At 47.2% G+C, this 15,586-nt stretch overlaps 5 protein-coding genes across 5 annotated transcripts; 3 read left to right on the top strand and 2 right to left on the bottom strand.

Annotated features, from left to right (window-relative positions):
• Window positions 1-290: 290 nt before the first annotated feature.
• Window positions 291-2,654, top strand: N7503_007015 (sterylglucosidase 1; the record flags this gene model as incomplete). The annotated part of the gene is made up of 3 exons (XM_057066562.1): window positions 291-674; window positions 727-1,658; window positions 1,715-2,654. The coding sequence occupies 3 exons, from the start codon at window positions 291-293 to the stop codon at window positions 2,652-2,654; spliced, it is 2,256 nt and encodes a 751-aa protein (XP_056920243.1).
• An 889-nt stretch (window positions 2,655-3,543) lies between these two features.
• On the top strand, window positions 3,544-7,435 carry N7503_007014 (karyopherin MSN5; the record flags this gene model as incomplete). Its single annotated transcript, XM_057066561.1, has 4 exons — window positions 3,544-4,383; window positions 4,446-4,634; window positions 4,691-6,686; window positions 6,759-7,435. The coding sequence occupies 4 exons, from the start codon at window positions 3,544-3,546 to the stop codon at window positions 7,433-7,435; spliced, it is 3,702 nt and encodes a 1,233-aa protein (XP_056920242.1).
• Window positions 7,436-8,073: 638 nt separating this feature from the next.
• On the bottom strand, window positions 8,074-9,034 carry N7503_007013 (putative NADH-ubiquinone oxidoreductase subunit GRIM-19). The gene is made up of 4 exons (XM_057066560.1): window positions 8,957-9,034; window positions 8,733-8,839; window positions 8,431-8,580; window positions 8,074-8,345 (listed from the first exon to the last, which is right to left on the bottom strand). Exons 1-4 carry the CDS (start codon window positions 9,005-9,007, stop codon window positions 8,297-8,299), a joined length of 357 nt encoding a protein of 118 aa, XP_056920241.1. The 5' UTR covers window positions 9,008-9,034; the 3' UTR covers window positions 8,074-8,296.
• A 211-nt stretch (window positions 9,035-9,245) lies between these two features.
• Window positions 9,246-10,469, top strand: trm10 (tRNA (guanine(9)-N(1))-methyltransferase; the record flags this gene model as incomplete). The annotated part of the gene is made up of 1 exon (XM_057066559.1): window positions 9,246-10,469. One exon carries the CDS (start codon window positions 9,246-9,248, stop codon window positions 10,467-10,469), a length of 1,224 nt encoding a protein of 407 aa, XP_056920240.1.
• A 3,008-nt stretch (window positions 10,470-13,477) lies between these two features.
• Window positions 13,478-15,142, bottom strand: N7503_007011 (uncharacterized protein; the record flags this gene model as incomplete). Its single annotated transcript, XM_057066558.1, has 4 exons — window positions 13,478-13,759; window positions 13,838-14,543; window positions 14,595-15,045; window positions 15,094-15,142. 4 exons carry the CDS (start codon window positions 15,140-15,142, stop codon window positions 13,478-13,480), a joined length of 1,488 nt encoding a protein of 495 aa, XP_056920239.1.
• Window positions 15,143-15,586: the final 444 nt, after the last annotated feature.

Here is a 15,586-nt window from a genome sequence, read left to right as displayed (position 1 = left end):
GTGACCTTGTCATCGTTATCCTTGAGCCTAGTCTACTTGCCGAAAGCTGCTCGCTGAAAAGGCCCCCCTTATTGAGGACATATCCGTACCTCTTGCTTGGTATGCTCACAGGTAGGTCTGCCCGACCGCAGCTTTCAGCGCTGATCTATGCCGGAGCTAGCTGAGCTCACCTGCTATGTTTTCAGTCAGCCGGTCCACGTACTAGTTTGAAGAAGCCCGACTGCGAAGTTGGTCAAATTTGATTTGACGCCTCCAATCAGGCTTTTTGTCTTGTCCTTTTCATCGTGAAGATGGGCTCCCTGCGCCTTCATATCGATGGGAAGTCGTTTCGTGACACACAGGGTCGAGAGGTTATACTAAGGGGAATTAACGTGGCTGGTGATGCCAAGTACCCCAAGACTCCCGATATCCCGTCGTTTGAGTCGCAAAAATTTTTTGAGGCAGATGATGTATCGTTTGTCGGGAGACCGTTCTCTCTCAAGGACTCACATATTCATTTCAAAAGGCTGCGCAAGTGGGGATACAACACGATCAGGTATATCTTCACCTGGGAAGCCATCGAGCATGCCGGTCCGGGCATCTATGATGATGAATGGATCAAATTCACCATCGAGGTCCTCAGAATAGCCAAACAATACGAGTTTTATGTCTTCATGGACCCTCATCAGGATGTGGTAAGTTTCAATTTATCAAAAGGACAAACGATATGTGACTGATCATAACAAGTGGTCGAGGCTGTCTGGGGGCTCTGGGGCGCCTATGTGGACCCTCTATGCAGCGGGGTTCGATCCTAAGAACTTCAAGATTACTCAGGCAGCTCTTGTTCACAATACATTTGACAACCCGGACGAGTTTCCAAAGATGATTTGGAGCACGAACTATACTCGACTGGTGTGTCAAACGATGTTCACGCTCTTTTGGGCGGGGCGAGATTTTGCACCCAAGGCCATGATCGACGGCATGAACATCCAGGATTATCTTCAAAGTCATTTTATCGCGGCTTGCAAATACCTTGCTCAAAAGGTTCACGAAGCTGGTGATCTCGAACACGATGTGGTTATCGGTTGGGAAAGTATGAATGAACCCCACCGTGGTTTGATTGGCGTGCAAGACATTTCTGTAATTCCGCCCGAGCAACAGCTACAGCTTGGAACATCACCGACAGCTTTCCAAGCGATTCTCACTGGATCCGGACGAGCTTGCGAGCAAACAACGTGGGCTTTTGGTGGCTTTGGACCCCACCAAACAGGGAGAGAGCTAATTGACCCAGAGGGCGTGCAAGCTTGGTTAGATGTGGACCATGATGACACTAAATATGGATGGCAGAGAGGTGATGATTGGAAGCTCGGTGAATGCATATGGGCGCAACATGGAGTTTGGGATCCGTTGACGGACACGCTGCTACAGAAGGACTACTTCTCCAAAGTACCCATGACAGGAGAGAAGTTGGACTACGAGAAATTTACCAACAAATATTTTCTGCACCATTACCGCGCATACAGAGATGCGATTCGCAATATCTGGCCGGACGCCATCATGCTATGTCAGCCGCCAGTAATGGAGGTCCCACCAGTCCTTAAAGGCACGATTGATGACGACCCAAACATGGTCCATGCTGTTCATTTCTATGATGGTCTGACTCTTATCACGAAGCATTGGTAAGCACAAATACTCCCATTCCCTTGTAAAATTATCGCATGTCTGATCATACTAGGAACCGACTCTACAATGTCGATGTTATCGGTGTTCTTCGAGGAAAATATTGGGCCCCAGCCTTTGCTGTTAAACTTGGTGAAACTGCTATTCGTAATTGTCTTCGCGATCAACTCAAATTCCTTCGAGACGAAAGCCTGAATTATATGGGAGATCATCCGATGGTCTTCACGGAAATTGGAATTCCATATGACATGGATGACAAACAAGCATATCAAACCGGGGATTATAGCAGCCAAACGAGCGCAATGGATGCCAATCACTTTGCTCTTGAAGGTAGCACTTCCAACGGTTTCACGCTTTGGGTTTATGAAACCGAAAACAATCATCAATGGGGAGACCAGTGGAATGGAGAGGATTTGTCTATCTATTCCCACGATGATTTGGAGCTCCCAGCAGGGAACGCTAGCCGCTCTCTCAATTCAAATTCGCCTGCCTACTCTGAAAGTCATAGCAGTGGTGGTGAGTCTGGAGTTGGGCCACGCAATCTTAAGGGTGCATTGGTATCTCCGTCGATTTCTAGTGAGGAGCCCTCACAACCCAAGGGCTATCGTGCAGCGGAAGCATTCCTTCGCCCAAGTCCAATCTATGTGAGTGGGACTCTGGAAAATCACGTCTTCGATCTTCAAAATTGCAGATTCACTATGTCTTTGACAGCCAAGAAAGCCACAGCATCCGATGCTCCAACGGAGGTCTATCTTCCTGATTTTCATTTTCCGGAGGCCGCAACTGTAGTTTCGGTGAGTGGAGGGAAGTGGGAGTTCGATCTTTACGAGATTCAGAGTATCAAAATCCAGCGCCTCCGATGGTGGCATGCTGGAGGGGAACAGAATATCCAGATTGAAGGGCTCAAACGTCAGCCAGGAGAGGTTGCAAATCAATCTTGTGAAAACATGACATATTTCGACCAGTGCCAGCGAGCTCAATGCCTTATGATGTGAATTTATCGTTTTATTTTAGTCGTCCAATTCATTATCACGTCCATGCAATACAATATATACCTGTGCCTACAGATTCATGGCCAGACTCCTACTGCTTATATATATTCCAACGAGTACAGTATCTGAGGTGCACCACCCGAGTATGTTCATTCTCAAGTTCAGCATTGAAAGTTAAGAAACCCTCAATCTCTCCCATAAACTTGGACAGGTACAATATGCACCTCCGCGTCTGTTGGCGCTAAACAGGCATACCAACCCATGGATCGCGTGCAGGAGATAAGATAAACAACCGGTGACGATTGAGGGGCATTGCTATGACGAGTCAATAGATAAAGGGAAAAGCAATATATAAAAAGATTGGCGACGCCCGTTTAGAAGCTACAAACCTCCTTGATGTCTCAGTGAATCTAAGGGTGCATCTTTCGAGGGGAGCGGTGTGCTTATCACTATGGGGATGTGTTGGTAAAATTCTCCGGCAATTCCCAAACTTCCGGCTTCCTTCCCGCATCACCTGGAGTCTCGTTCACCCGCCGCAAAAACACCTTCCCCCCACCCCATCCTTTGTTCGCGACTTACAACAATCCCTCTCCGAACCACGCCTTCCACCTTTGGCCCTCCGCGAAGATTCGATTGTTACCCTCGAATGGCCGTTGCTGCTGTGTCCGACTGCTAAGCATCCCCACGGACGGGTCAACGGCCATACTACCTTCCCTTAAGCCTCATTTCTTCGACTCATGTAGCGTTGCTTGCCATTTTGACCTAGAATAGCAATTCCCAAACAATCACGACTGCCAAGGATTTGTCTTTTTCTGCCTCGAACGCCTCTCAAAAAACAGAACCCCACTTCCGTACGTTATCCACCGCGTTTACATCTCTGCGCGGTGACAAGATGGCTGCTGAGGAGTTGTCGGAGGCCGGCCTGGCCGATATCATTCGAGCACTCGAGGCGATCCACAGCCCTGCGTCTACGAACGAGCTTCGCAAAGAGGCCTTGACTTTTGTTGAATCTCTCAAAGATAGCGACGCGGCATCCCGGAACGGCTTTTTACTTGCTTCACGCGCTGACCATGCCTACGTCGTGCGATACTTCGGGTTGACCTTGCTGGATCATGTTCTTCGTCACCTTTCCTTCTCCAATACCGTCTCCAACCACGAAGAATCCGCGAACGTGCGCTCAATGATCCTCCAACTCGCCGAAAACATTCGCCCCGAAGATCCTGCCTATTTCCGCAACAAGATTCCTCAGCTGTGGTCAGAGGCTGCCAAAAAGAGCTGGGCCTTGGATTGGGTGGACATGGATGAAGCGCTGGTGAAGTTTTGGGGTTCGTCGCTGGTACACAACGAGCTTGTTCTCGCCGTCTTGGAGACCTTGTCCGAGGATGTTTTTTTCCGCGAGGATACCGTCTCATCGCTTCGTGGATCTGAGCTCAATCGTGCATTGGTGGAAATTTTCACCCCTGTTGCGATTGTTGAGCAAATTAACCCAGACAAAAGCAAATGCGCGGCGGAACGTTGTGGTGAGGAAGGTTGGCTCGTTCGGATTTGCGGGTTTTTGGACACTTGCGTCCAGAATTCTTCCAGCTCCCCCCAGGCTCGCGATGCAGCGGTCAAAGCTCTGATGACCTTGCGTTCGGCACTTTCCTGGTCAATCTACAAGGCAGTTGTGGCCTCACAGGTTGTGCCCGCCGTTTTCAGGTCATTGACTTGCCAGGATGAGCAGATATTGCTGGTGAGAAAGCCATTGATTTGTGTAAATCCAGAAGGCTGTTTGACTGACCACATATCTGGTAGGCCGGAATAGAGGCATTGCATGCGCTATATGGTAGGAGCAACATGGGCAATGAAGAATCTCAGGCCCTTGTTTGTCTTCTCTTCGAGCCCGAGTACCTCAGCACTCTTCAAAACCTCTATCAATGGTCAATTGTAGGCCCAGATGACGTCGATGAACCCAAGTATCTCATTTCTAAGAAGCTTTCCGAGGTATGTAAAAAGGGTTCTACAAGGGATATGGATGCAATGGCTAACAGGATCATCAGATGGTTTCTTATGTTGCGGGCTGCTTAGAAGATGACCGGCTATTGAGAGAAACTATGCACCACTTGGATCTCCCGACGTTCTTCAATTTCATGGTGAACATCATGCAACATGAGAGTTTGACTGTGTCAATTCCCGTCTTGCATTTGTGGTCCAGGCTACTGCCCATCAACAAAATCGGTAAATTGGACTTTGTCGTGGCACAGACCCCTAACCTTTTGAACATTTGTACCGCGAGATTGATCCGTTGGGAGTCCCTTCCTACCGAGTCCGAAAACCCAACAGTGCAATTTCTCGTGGAAGACATTGATACGATTCCAGAACGCCATGCCTTTGTTGGAAATTACCGCCGCTACTGTTCATCAATCATCGAAACTATTACTTTCAAGCGACCCCAGGAGGCCATTAGTGAGATCCTGAGCAGGGTGGATGGCAATTTGGACAATCTTTACAATGGTGCCCAGCCGTTCAGTATGGAGACCTTCAACAAATCTTCCATTCCGCTCATGCGCGCAGATGCTCAATTTGCAGTGGTGGAGGCGGTTATTAAGGGCTATCACAAATGGATTGAGGCTCACGGTAAAGCTCCACAAGAGGATGAGCAAGAACGCAGTCAATTAGAATATGCCGTCGAAAATTGGGCCTCAAGTCTGATGCAGAGGTCTTATGAGGACCCCGTAATGAAGCAGCGAGTCATCAAGTTGGTGGTTGATGTTTCTTCCCGGGCCTTGGATAGTCACCCTGCCTTCGCTCTAAAAGTGCTCGAGCATATCCTCATGACCCGACTCCAGGATCATTCCGAGTTCCCTGCTTATTCTGAGGCTGTCAAGGAACTCCACGGATTGGCTAGCCATGAGCTACGCCGCCTTGCAATCCGTTATGCCGACTACTTTTCCACATTTTATGATTTGCTTGAACCGAAGATCAGGGAGATCACACAGGCCAATCGTGTCGATGATAAGCTCCAGATGGAGCTCACTTCTATCCTACTTATCATCATGCAACGCGCAAACAATATCGACCCGAATGTACGTCTTAGTCGCCTGGCTTCCTTCCTTGAACCGATCCGAGAAGCTTGGCAAGATGAAGAGTTTTGTCGCATGAGTTCATCGTTTGAAGGCTTTTGTTCAATGCTTGGGCTGGAAAATGTTGGATCATACATGCAGGCCTTGCAGGCACACAAGCTGTCCGATTGGTCATCGGCTCCTCTGGATAGCCAAGGAAAGCTTGTCCAGGAGGAGATGACCAAGAAGTTCCAAATGCTCCCACTACGGGGTACCAAAACAATGCTCGCGGTGTCCACAGATAAGCTAAAGCAGTCCGCTCCAGCATATGCAGTGGCTTGCAATATGTGGCATGACTTGGTACCTCAAATTCTACGGACCCTCCTTCCTCTGCTCAATCATGTTCATGCTTTCCACAATCCGTCAAATTGGACAGTGAGTGATGAAATGCGAGCAGTGGTTGAGCGAATCTTGACAGACCGCTTTTGGCAAGCTGGTATCTCCAGTGGAAGTCGTGATGACTTCTATGCTAGAATCACCGCCTCAAAGTCAACCATTGAGGGCTTCGCATCGTCTGTTCGAGGAAAGATCAGAGCCGTTCGTGAATCCTGTTACTCTATGCTATTCAGTATGAGCAGAATGCGCGAGCAGTTCTACGGATATGCGGAGCTCCCCGGGCCTTTGTCCGAAGCTCTCTTCAAAGATGCAGAGCATCTCTCTTCTCATCAATACTCAGTCCTGCTCAACATTTCGCGCTGCCTGATCGACGACTGCCCAGTGCAGTACCGCAGCCAATTTCTCCCTCCTATGCTTTCCACTTTGTTTAGAAGCATTGATCGTAAAATCACAACTGAGTGGGAAATCATTGAAGCAAGGAAGAATGGATTCGCCGATGGAGATCTCACTGATGAAATGAAGTCCGAAAGCGTGCTCCGTCAATTGACCTATTCTGCCGTCATCATGGTGGCCAGCTTGTTCGATCCACAGAGAGGAGGTAAATATCTCAACAGTCGTCTCTTCATGACCCTAAGTCAGCTTCGGTATGCTAACGTGTTTGATTCCTCAGATCCTGATCGAACGGAGGCGGACCCGAGCGCTCCGCAATCTACTCCTGATATTTCAGATTCAATCCGCCATTTTGTACTCTCATCGCCGGAAATATTTGAACCTCTCATGCTTTTCTGTACACACGCACTCCGCATGCGAGATACCCGATGCTGCAGCATCATCACTCGTGTTATTCGCTCGATTCTGCCGGACTTTGCTCCTCCCCACAACAGTCAAACTACCCTGACCATCCGCGAGTTTATCTGTTCGGATGTTCTCAAGGCTTGCATCACATCTGTTCATGAACCATACTTCGTCGACATGCAGAAAGATTTGGCACAGCTTATTGCGTCGATCTGGGTCTTGTATGGAATGGAAACCTGCACCCCACGCTCTATCTTCCTCACATTACCGGGCATCACCCCGGAGAAGCTTTCACACACAGAGGCCCAGCTTCATCGATCGCCTTCCCCTCGTCAGCAACGCGCCTTGGTGCTTGAACTTCTCGAGTCTCTACGAGGTGTTAGCATTGCTGAGCAAGGAAAAATTCTTGGTTCACGCGAGGACCGTCGGAAAGCCCGTAGTGCGCTTCAGGAGCGATACATGACCAACGAGATGGAGACTCAACAGACAAATCATCGCGTTGATATCAATGACGGGCCTGATCTTTCTGGAGTGGCTGATATGTTCGGCTAAATTGACCGACGGCTGCCAGATTGCATCGCCCAGAGTGCTTTCTACAGTCCGTCGGCGCTTTTAGCAATCTTCACAGCCTCTTATCTCGAGCTGAATGGTGATTGTATGATCTCCACAATACACAGCTCAGATCGGCCTCCAGCTTGGTTCAACAATGCAGCAGTCTCGGTATAATGCCTCGCTCCAGTTTCCCAGCCCTGGGTAGCATGCGTCTTTGACACAAACTTTTCACTCCTCCATGACACTTCCCTACATGGTACTCTGACTTTGTGCATAGTATTCCATATTGTTCTAATGTCGCCATGCTGATCTGTTGCGCCGAGGCCATCTTTAGCTTTGTATGTTGCATCATCCCATTGCAGTCTGGTGTTTCGAGACTTGCATCTTGAGCGCAATTTGTTAAGCTTTTCTGCGCATTTCTTATATTCGCTTGCGATCTTACGGATTACCCCGGTGGCGGCGCTTTGAAACCATTTCTATAGACTGGCCTCTATACCCATAGACGGCTTAAAAATATGAACGTGCTCCAGCACATTACATATCAACTTGCACTGTACAATGTTCTTAAGGCCAACGGATGGTATGTGTAGTTCTTAATATCCAGAGCTCCAGTAGTCGGTACCTTTCATTCTCAGTCATAGAACGCATGAAGAAATGATATTGCAAAACCAAACTAAACCCTTCTTAGAAATGTATATCTACAGTGTTTTTCTCGAGCATCTCGAGACAAGACCCATCTTCCAGATGGCTGATCTTTCGACCATGACCGCATCATCCGCAATCCCAACTCCAGTCCCTGTACGAAAGAAGCAGGGGCTCAATCACAAAAGGCATGAATCGAGTCAAAGCCTGTAGCTCCGTTTATTGAGTGATGTTGCTGGGGGTAATGGCAAAGGTAGGACGGATGAAGCTGTAAATAGCCATAGAAGTTAGTAATCGATAGATCCGGACAAGACGAGAAAGCATCCGTAGATTGCAAATCAATCAAAACATACCGTTCAGAGTTGTAGACCTTGTCCTCAATACCGAGCGCCTTAGCACGAGCCTGATCGGCGTAGTAGCGGCGGACCTGGTCGCGGTCCTCCTCAGCCTGGAGGAGGGGAGTGAGGTACAGACGGGACCACATCTTCTCGCGAGAAAGCTCACTACACCGAAAATCAACAATTAGCCTCATATCCAACCGAAAGCATCCAAGTATCAATTCGCAGCCGGGGTTCAATCGTAAACGCGAATTTAGAGTGTCTGTCAAGTGCGAAAGAAGGAAGCGGAGCTCGCGGTCCCCGGAAACGAAACGTACCGTTGCTCACGGACACCGTGGAAGTACTTGTAGAAACCGTAGGCCATGATCGCATGCATGCCAACCATGTAAACCCAAGGCTTGAAGCCACGGGCAGGGAGGTTCCGCTATAATTCGAGCGAGAGAGTGTGTTAGCGGGTTCCGGACCCTGGACTGGGTGAAGGGCGGGATTGCGATCGCTCGGCAGGGCCTGGATTGGACGTGAAGCTGCGTCAATGGCATACCTTGTACTGGACGTGGGCGTAGCCCCCCGTTGGGGGCATATCCTGAGGCATGATGGCGGGAGAGTGGGGGTATTTGGGGTTAGAGCAATCGATTCAAAGTCGAGAAACGGAGAAGTTGATCGAGTGACGGTAGTCACGTGAGTGGGAACAGTAATGAGGGCTATGAAGGCGGTGATTGGTCAGTGAGTGCTGGGTTGGGCTTTTTTATCCGCTCTTCGGGATCTACAACTGACAGCCCACTCTTTCTTTCTGGTTGAACATTAAGAAACCACTGCTCCCATAATACACCATGACGGACGACGAGAGGCCAAGGAAATTGCCGAAGCTCGGACACGATGACGAGACTACCCATTCGGAGCTTGGACCTGCTATGACTGGTGCCGTGCCAGTTGCGCCAGAACCCGCGAACACGGCCGTGTCTACGATTGAAGCTGCGAAATCCGAAGCGTCGGAGCCACAAAACGCCAATGCCGAATCAAGCGCTACTGCAGCTGCACCTACTGAAGGCGCAGATGGTGACGCACCAAAAATGTCCAAAAACCAACTAAAGAAGCTCCTCAAGCGACAGAAATGGGAGAATGAACGCGACCTGCGCCGGCTCCAACGGAGAGAAAAGATGGCCGACAAAAAAGTGCGCCGACAAGCGATGGTTGAGGAAGCCCGGGCGAAAGGTGGCGAGGAAGCCGTGAAGGAGTTGCGCAAGGGCTGGGAGGGTCTCCGGGCTAAGCACCGAAAGTCGACTCTGCTGCCCTTCACAATTATCATTGACTGCGGCTATGATGAACTCATGAACCCGAAGGAGCGCGTCTCCCTGTCATCGCAATTGACACGCTCATACTCGGAGAACACACGGGCAAAATGGCGGTCCAATCTGATGTTCAGCTCGTTCGATAAACTACTCAAGGATCGATTCGACAACGTGCTTCCGGCGCATAAAAACTGGAAGGGGATCAAGATCATTCAGGAAGATTTCATGGTCGCTGCTGAAATGGCGAAGGGCTTCATGGGTCCTCCTCGGGGTGGAAGGTTTGCCGGCCCTTTTGCTAGCATGACCGATGCTAAACCCGAGGATGGAGAGATTATCTATCTCAGCAGTGACAGCGACAATACTTTGACTGAGCTCAAGCCTTATGATACTTATATTATTGGAGGACTGGTGGATAAGAACCGACACAAGGCTGTCTGCTACAAAAGCGCCATGGCGAAGGGTATCAAGACGGCTAAGCTTCCTATCGGCGATTACATCCAAATGGCATCTCGTTCGGTGTTGACGACCAACCATGTCGTGGATATTATGCTTAAGTGGCTGGAGTTGGGTGACTGGGGTGAGGCGTTCATGAAAGTCTTGCCGCAGAGAAAGGGAGGAAAGTTGCTCACTGAATCTAACGAGGCTGGAGATGGAGATGAGGCGGAGGAAGACCACGAAGACGAACATGAGAATGATGAGGATATGATCGCAGCGGTTGAGGCTGCCGCCGAGGATGGATGTGAGGAAGCGGAAGAGGAATCATGAAGACCGCCATCCGGGCTTGGAAATATGTTTAATATTGTACAGCAAATGAGGCAGGTAAAAGCATCTGAAATTTTATGAGATCCGAGGTCTCAATTCATTGTTCATACAAATAGCAATTTCCAGGCTGCCCATTTTTAGAAAGGTAAATCACATTTACCATTGTATATAAAAAGCGCCTACATACCGGATTCCAAGGTTCCTTTCATGGTTCCTGGCTTCCTTTTTCGTATTACTGCTCACCCCTGGGGTAATAGAATGGAGCTTATTAATTGAACACCACGAAATTAGTAGAACACCCTCACTAACCGCATTTAAAGTAGCGCAGTATTTAAGATTTAGAGAATAATATTATTCAGTACATAACTAAGTACCTACTTGCTCACGATACTCTGTAGACTACGCTGGAATGTGAAGGTGATTAAAGAGTGATACCAGTTAAGCTACCTTTCATTACTTATAGTATGACTCTAATGAAGCGTCATCTCATATATTGACTTGAATTAAGCGAGGTGATGCAATGTACTTCAATACTTGAGATAGCAGTTCTTCTGAATTACAATTACTGCACCAGGCCGGATGTAGGAATACTGTGGTGTTCAACTAGTGAGCTCCAATAGAATATCTCATCCCATTTCACAGGTCGAAATTGGGAACAAAAACGCAGGTCCCGGCGAGGCTACAAGTCCGTCTGAAAAGTAGTATATTCTTCATGGAAATCAACATGTATTTATCCAACTGTGATAGGCTGCATATCATTTAGCGAGCGCCATTACAAACCGTAGTCCACTGGGCTAATTATAGATTCGCATTGTGGCCTCGTTGATGTACTAACTTGTTTAGGGCGAGCGTAACACACACACACACACACACTCTCTCTCTCTCTCTCTCTCTCTCTCTCTCTATAAGAAGTGAAAGGAAAGCTCTCTCCCCCCCCCTACTTCACACTGCATCACACCTTGCCTGCCTTCACCTCGTTGTAGATCCCGCATAACAACCCATTCACAGATAATAAAGCTTTTTGCCTGATTAATTATTTGAATCATGTAAGGTCCGTGGAGGAATCGTTCAGAGTTGCCGAATTAGCACTTTTCGCACTTTTGGCACTTCGAAAATTGCTATTGATATCCCATCTTAATCAGCCCCTGCTTTTTGGAGTCTGTTTTTTTAGAGTGAAATTAATAGTTTACTAAAATACAATGGCATTCGTAATAGTAATCCCTGTCGGCCTACCCATATAGAATCTCTATTAGCCTCGTATTTCTAAATCCCATCGTGTTGATCAGGGCTATCAACTACTTACTTTCTCGACTTCTTGTTGAGTCAGGTGAGTACTGGGCTCTTTGATAGGCGCTGCAATCGCTATGGTCGTAAATATAGCCATAAAGAGGATGTTTAAGAGCTTCGTGTTTAGTCCAGATTTTAAGCTGAAGGTAAATAATTGACAACGGAATAGAAGTGATTAGCATTTCTAAGAGGACCGGGAAGAAGTACGTCCCCTTTATACCTAGAGGCCTGCCATAGAGTACCTAGTTTCTACGTAATGTTTGAAACTCTATTGATGGTCATTCCTTGGTGGTGTAGCTGAAACGGGATATAGCTTCTCATGACGAATGTGCTGATCCCTTGTGCCTGGGCTCTATCCTAACATAAATATTCTCAATCGCTTCAATTTTACGCCTTACCATCCTATCACAACATGCCAAATTTGAAATGTTCTCATTGAAACCATATAACCACTTTAATGATAAAGTAATCATAGTGGGACGGGTAACTGTAGGGCGGAGAAGTGCAAGAATTAAAAAAAAAACATTGCGTTGAGATGGGGCATAAGCATAAGGAACAACGGAGCCGTGTGTGTTTGCGAAAGGTTGTACTACGTAATAATTTGCCTAGGACGGCTCTTACTGCTTGCTGAGTGATCAACACAAAGATTGACATGGTGATCTCTATCACGGTCGACTTGGATGGAGTAGGTTTTCCAATTATTCCCCCCGCAAAAGCAATATATCGAACATGCTCGGTGCGCCCATTAACAATACAATGTCATTGAATACATGTGTATGTATAAAACCGCCAAAACAGAGCCATTGAATGTGAGAATAACTCATTGAAAGCCCGCGACCAAGCATTCGATCTTCACCGAAATCAGGTATTGTGTATATTATAGGAAACCTTAGATCTATCTCTACACCCTTAGAATTTCAATCCTGAACCTTAGCTTGAAAAACGCTAGTCTAAATCAGCCATTCCCCAGTGTTCCTGCCAAAATGTATTTTAGTCTCTGGCAATCACGTTTAAATCTTCGTTATAATGCCGAAAGATGTCTTGAAATTTGATCGGTTGTTTCGTGCAAAGGGAGACCAAAGAAAGAGAGAATCTAAAATTTAGTAAAAAGCAAACCTCATATCTTACATCTTGAGGTCGCACATGCTGTAGCACATTGACAATGGTATCATCGTAGACCAAGGAGCTAGTTCGTAGATCTTTCCCAACTACAAAGTAAGTTCTACTCATTTACACTTGGTTGTACCACCCAGGTACTAGTTAGCTTATAGGTATCATGAATAATAATCTACGCCTCTGCCTTAGCAGTGAGATTAAAGAGATTGAAGTTTGTGTAAATCAAGGAGCATTGACATAGTTAGGCGAAGCATACTATCTAATAGATCAATTGGCGTGATAAGATTAGATAGCGAATTAGAACATGCGTATACTGTGGTTTCGAAGTCACTACCTTTTAAAGTCCTATCTACCGTATAACCTGCTTACTTTCGCTTAGATGCGCGAACCTGAAGAATGTCTTAACATTGACCCATGGAACTCGGCCATTTTCGACTATTTGCCATGGAAAAGCATCTTATTCGATTGAAGGTAGTGTAACTTTTGATGTCCAGTAAACGAGACTGATAAGACAGTCCTTTTTTTTCGTCTTTTTCCTTCTTTTTTCTTCTCGTTCTTTTTTCTTTTTTTTCTTTTTTACCTTTTTTTTATACCATAATTTGACCATCTTAGGAAGAGAAAATGTGATACTTGATCGCTTTCACAGCTGTCCATCCCTCAAGAGCCTCTTCGCCCATATCTCTTCCAAACCCACTTTCCTTGACACCGCCATATGGAACATTAGCACTCAGCATCGCCCATGCGTTCACAGTCACCTGGCCTGATTTAAGAGCCCTAGTCACCCGGTGTGCACGGTTAATATTATTCGTGAAGATTGCAGCGCTCAAGCCATGGTTACTATCATTGGCTTTAAAGATGACTTCCTCCTCGGTATGAAACTTCGCAATACTCTATTGATATAGACACGGGGTTAGTCTGCATGATTCATGAACTGGAGAAGAAGAAGGAATATAAAGGAGGATACGAACCGCAACGGGACCGAAAATCTCTTCTCGCATAATCCTTGCATTGTCATCAACGTCAGCGAATGCAGTATCTTGCACAAAATATCCTTTGTCACCAATTTTCCCGCCACCAAAAAGCAGTGTAGCCCCGGATTTTCGCCCATGTTCAATAAAGTCCAGCACCCTTTGGTACTGAGCTTTACTGACTAGGGGACCCTTGGTAGTAGAAGTTTCAAGGGGATTTCCAGCGATGGTAGTCTGTTTCAACGCGAGCTTCTTAAACGCGTGGAGGTATTTTTCATAAATCGAAGCGTGGACATAGATCCGAGATCCGGCGGCACATATCTGGCCATTGTTCGTTGTAATGCCAATCCGCGTCCAGTATAGGGCGTTTTCGAGATCACAGTCATCAAAGACAATAGACGGCCCTTTACCACCTAGCTCCAAACTGACTTTTTTCAGGTTTGTTCGAGAGGAGGCTTCGAGAATCTTCCGTCCGGCAAAATCACCGCCTGTAAATGCGATCTTCTGAACATCTGGATGTTCAGATAGGCGTTGACCTGCTTTGGAACCCTCACCGGTCACGATATTCACCACTCCAGCGGGGAAACCGGCCTCCCTAATTAGCTCAGCGAGCCGCTGTGCATAAAGTGGAGATAGCTCTGAGGGTTTGATCACAAGCGTGTTTCCAGTAGCTAATGCTGGAGCTAACTTCCAGATAGTGATCATCCTAAACCCTGTAAGCTACTTATTAAGAGCACATTTCATTAGGAAAACTCACAGAGGCGCATTCCAGGGCACGATGGCGCCACAAACACCAAGAGGTTCTCTGTGTGTGTAGGCAATACCATTTTCCATATTCAAGACTTTGCCATCCAATTTATCGGACCAGCCCGCGTAGTAACGAAGACAGGCTATGGCTTGCGGGATGTTGAAGACCATCGAATCAGTGAAAAGGATGCCTGCGTCGACGGCCTCTAGAGTCGCCAAGTCATACGAATCGCGCTCGATCAAAGCTGCCAATTTCAAAAGGAGTCGACCCTTCAGAGGTGCTGACACTTTTGTCCAGGTCACAAGCCCAGCTTTGGCAGATTCGACAGCTTTATCTATATCCTCCGGCCCGGCGGCTGAGACGGTCCCCAGTTGTTCGCCGGTGGAAGGATTCTCGACCGACATTGTCAGTCCCGTTGAAGAATTCACAAACTCATTGTGAATGAATAGCCCAGTCGGCACTGTGAATGATTAGCTCCGATTCAATATAGAGATAGAAGAGTGATCACCTGTCACAGGGCGTCCCAGAGATCCAAGGACTGTCAATGACTTCGACATTGGTAATGATTGTGGACAATTGATTGAAGTTTACAAGTGCTTGAGTGTATTCTAATCGAATGTTCGATGGTCTGATATTCTTCAAGTAGAAATTGCGAGACCGCCTTTTATAGGGCCAAATTTCCATAACCATGATTCAATGACTATGAGTTGGCAGGTAATGATGTTATACCTAGTATGCGGTTTAATTCCGCGCAAGGATTAAATATCTCAACCTTGGAAGCGAACCTGCCAGATCCACCGACACTGCGGGCCATTTCCTCGATGTGAGACCACATCGCAAAGTCTGGCCAATCGAGATATCATGTCACAATATATATCCAAAAGCAGTATAAGGCCAGAATGTCATAGTGGGTCTTGGAACCTTGGAACGGATAATCAAACAAGGGATCACCATGAATTAGAACTTAAATTGATTAATCTTCGACGACCCGGTTGATCCAC

This window comes from Penicillium pulvis (genome assembly GCF_028828015.1).
Source record: "Penicillium pulvis strain IBT 33274 chromosome Unknown contig_5_segment0_segment0, whole genome shotgun sequence".
Classification (NCBI taxonomy): Eukaryota; Fungi; Ascomycota; class Eurotiomycetes; order Eurotiales; family Aspergillaceae; genus Penicillium; species Penicillium pulvis.
This window is presented reverse-complemented; position numbering and strand designations above follow the sequence as displayed.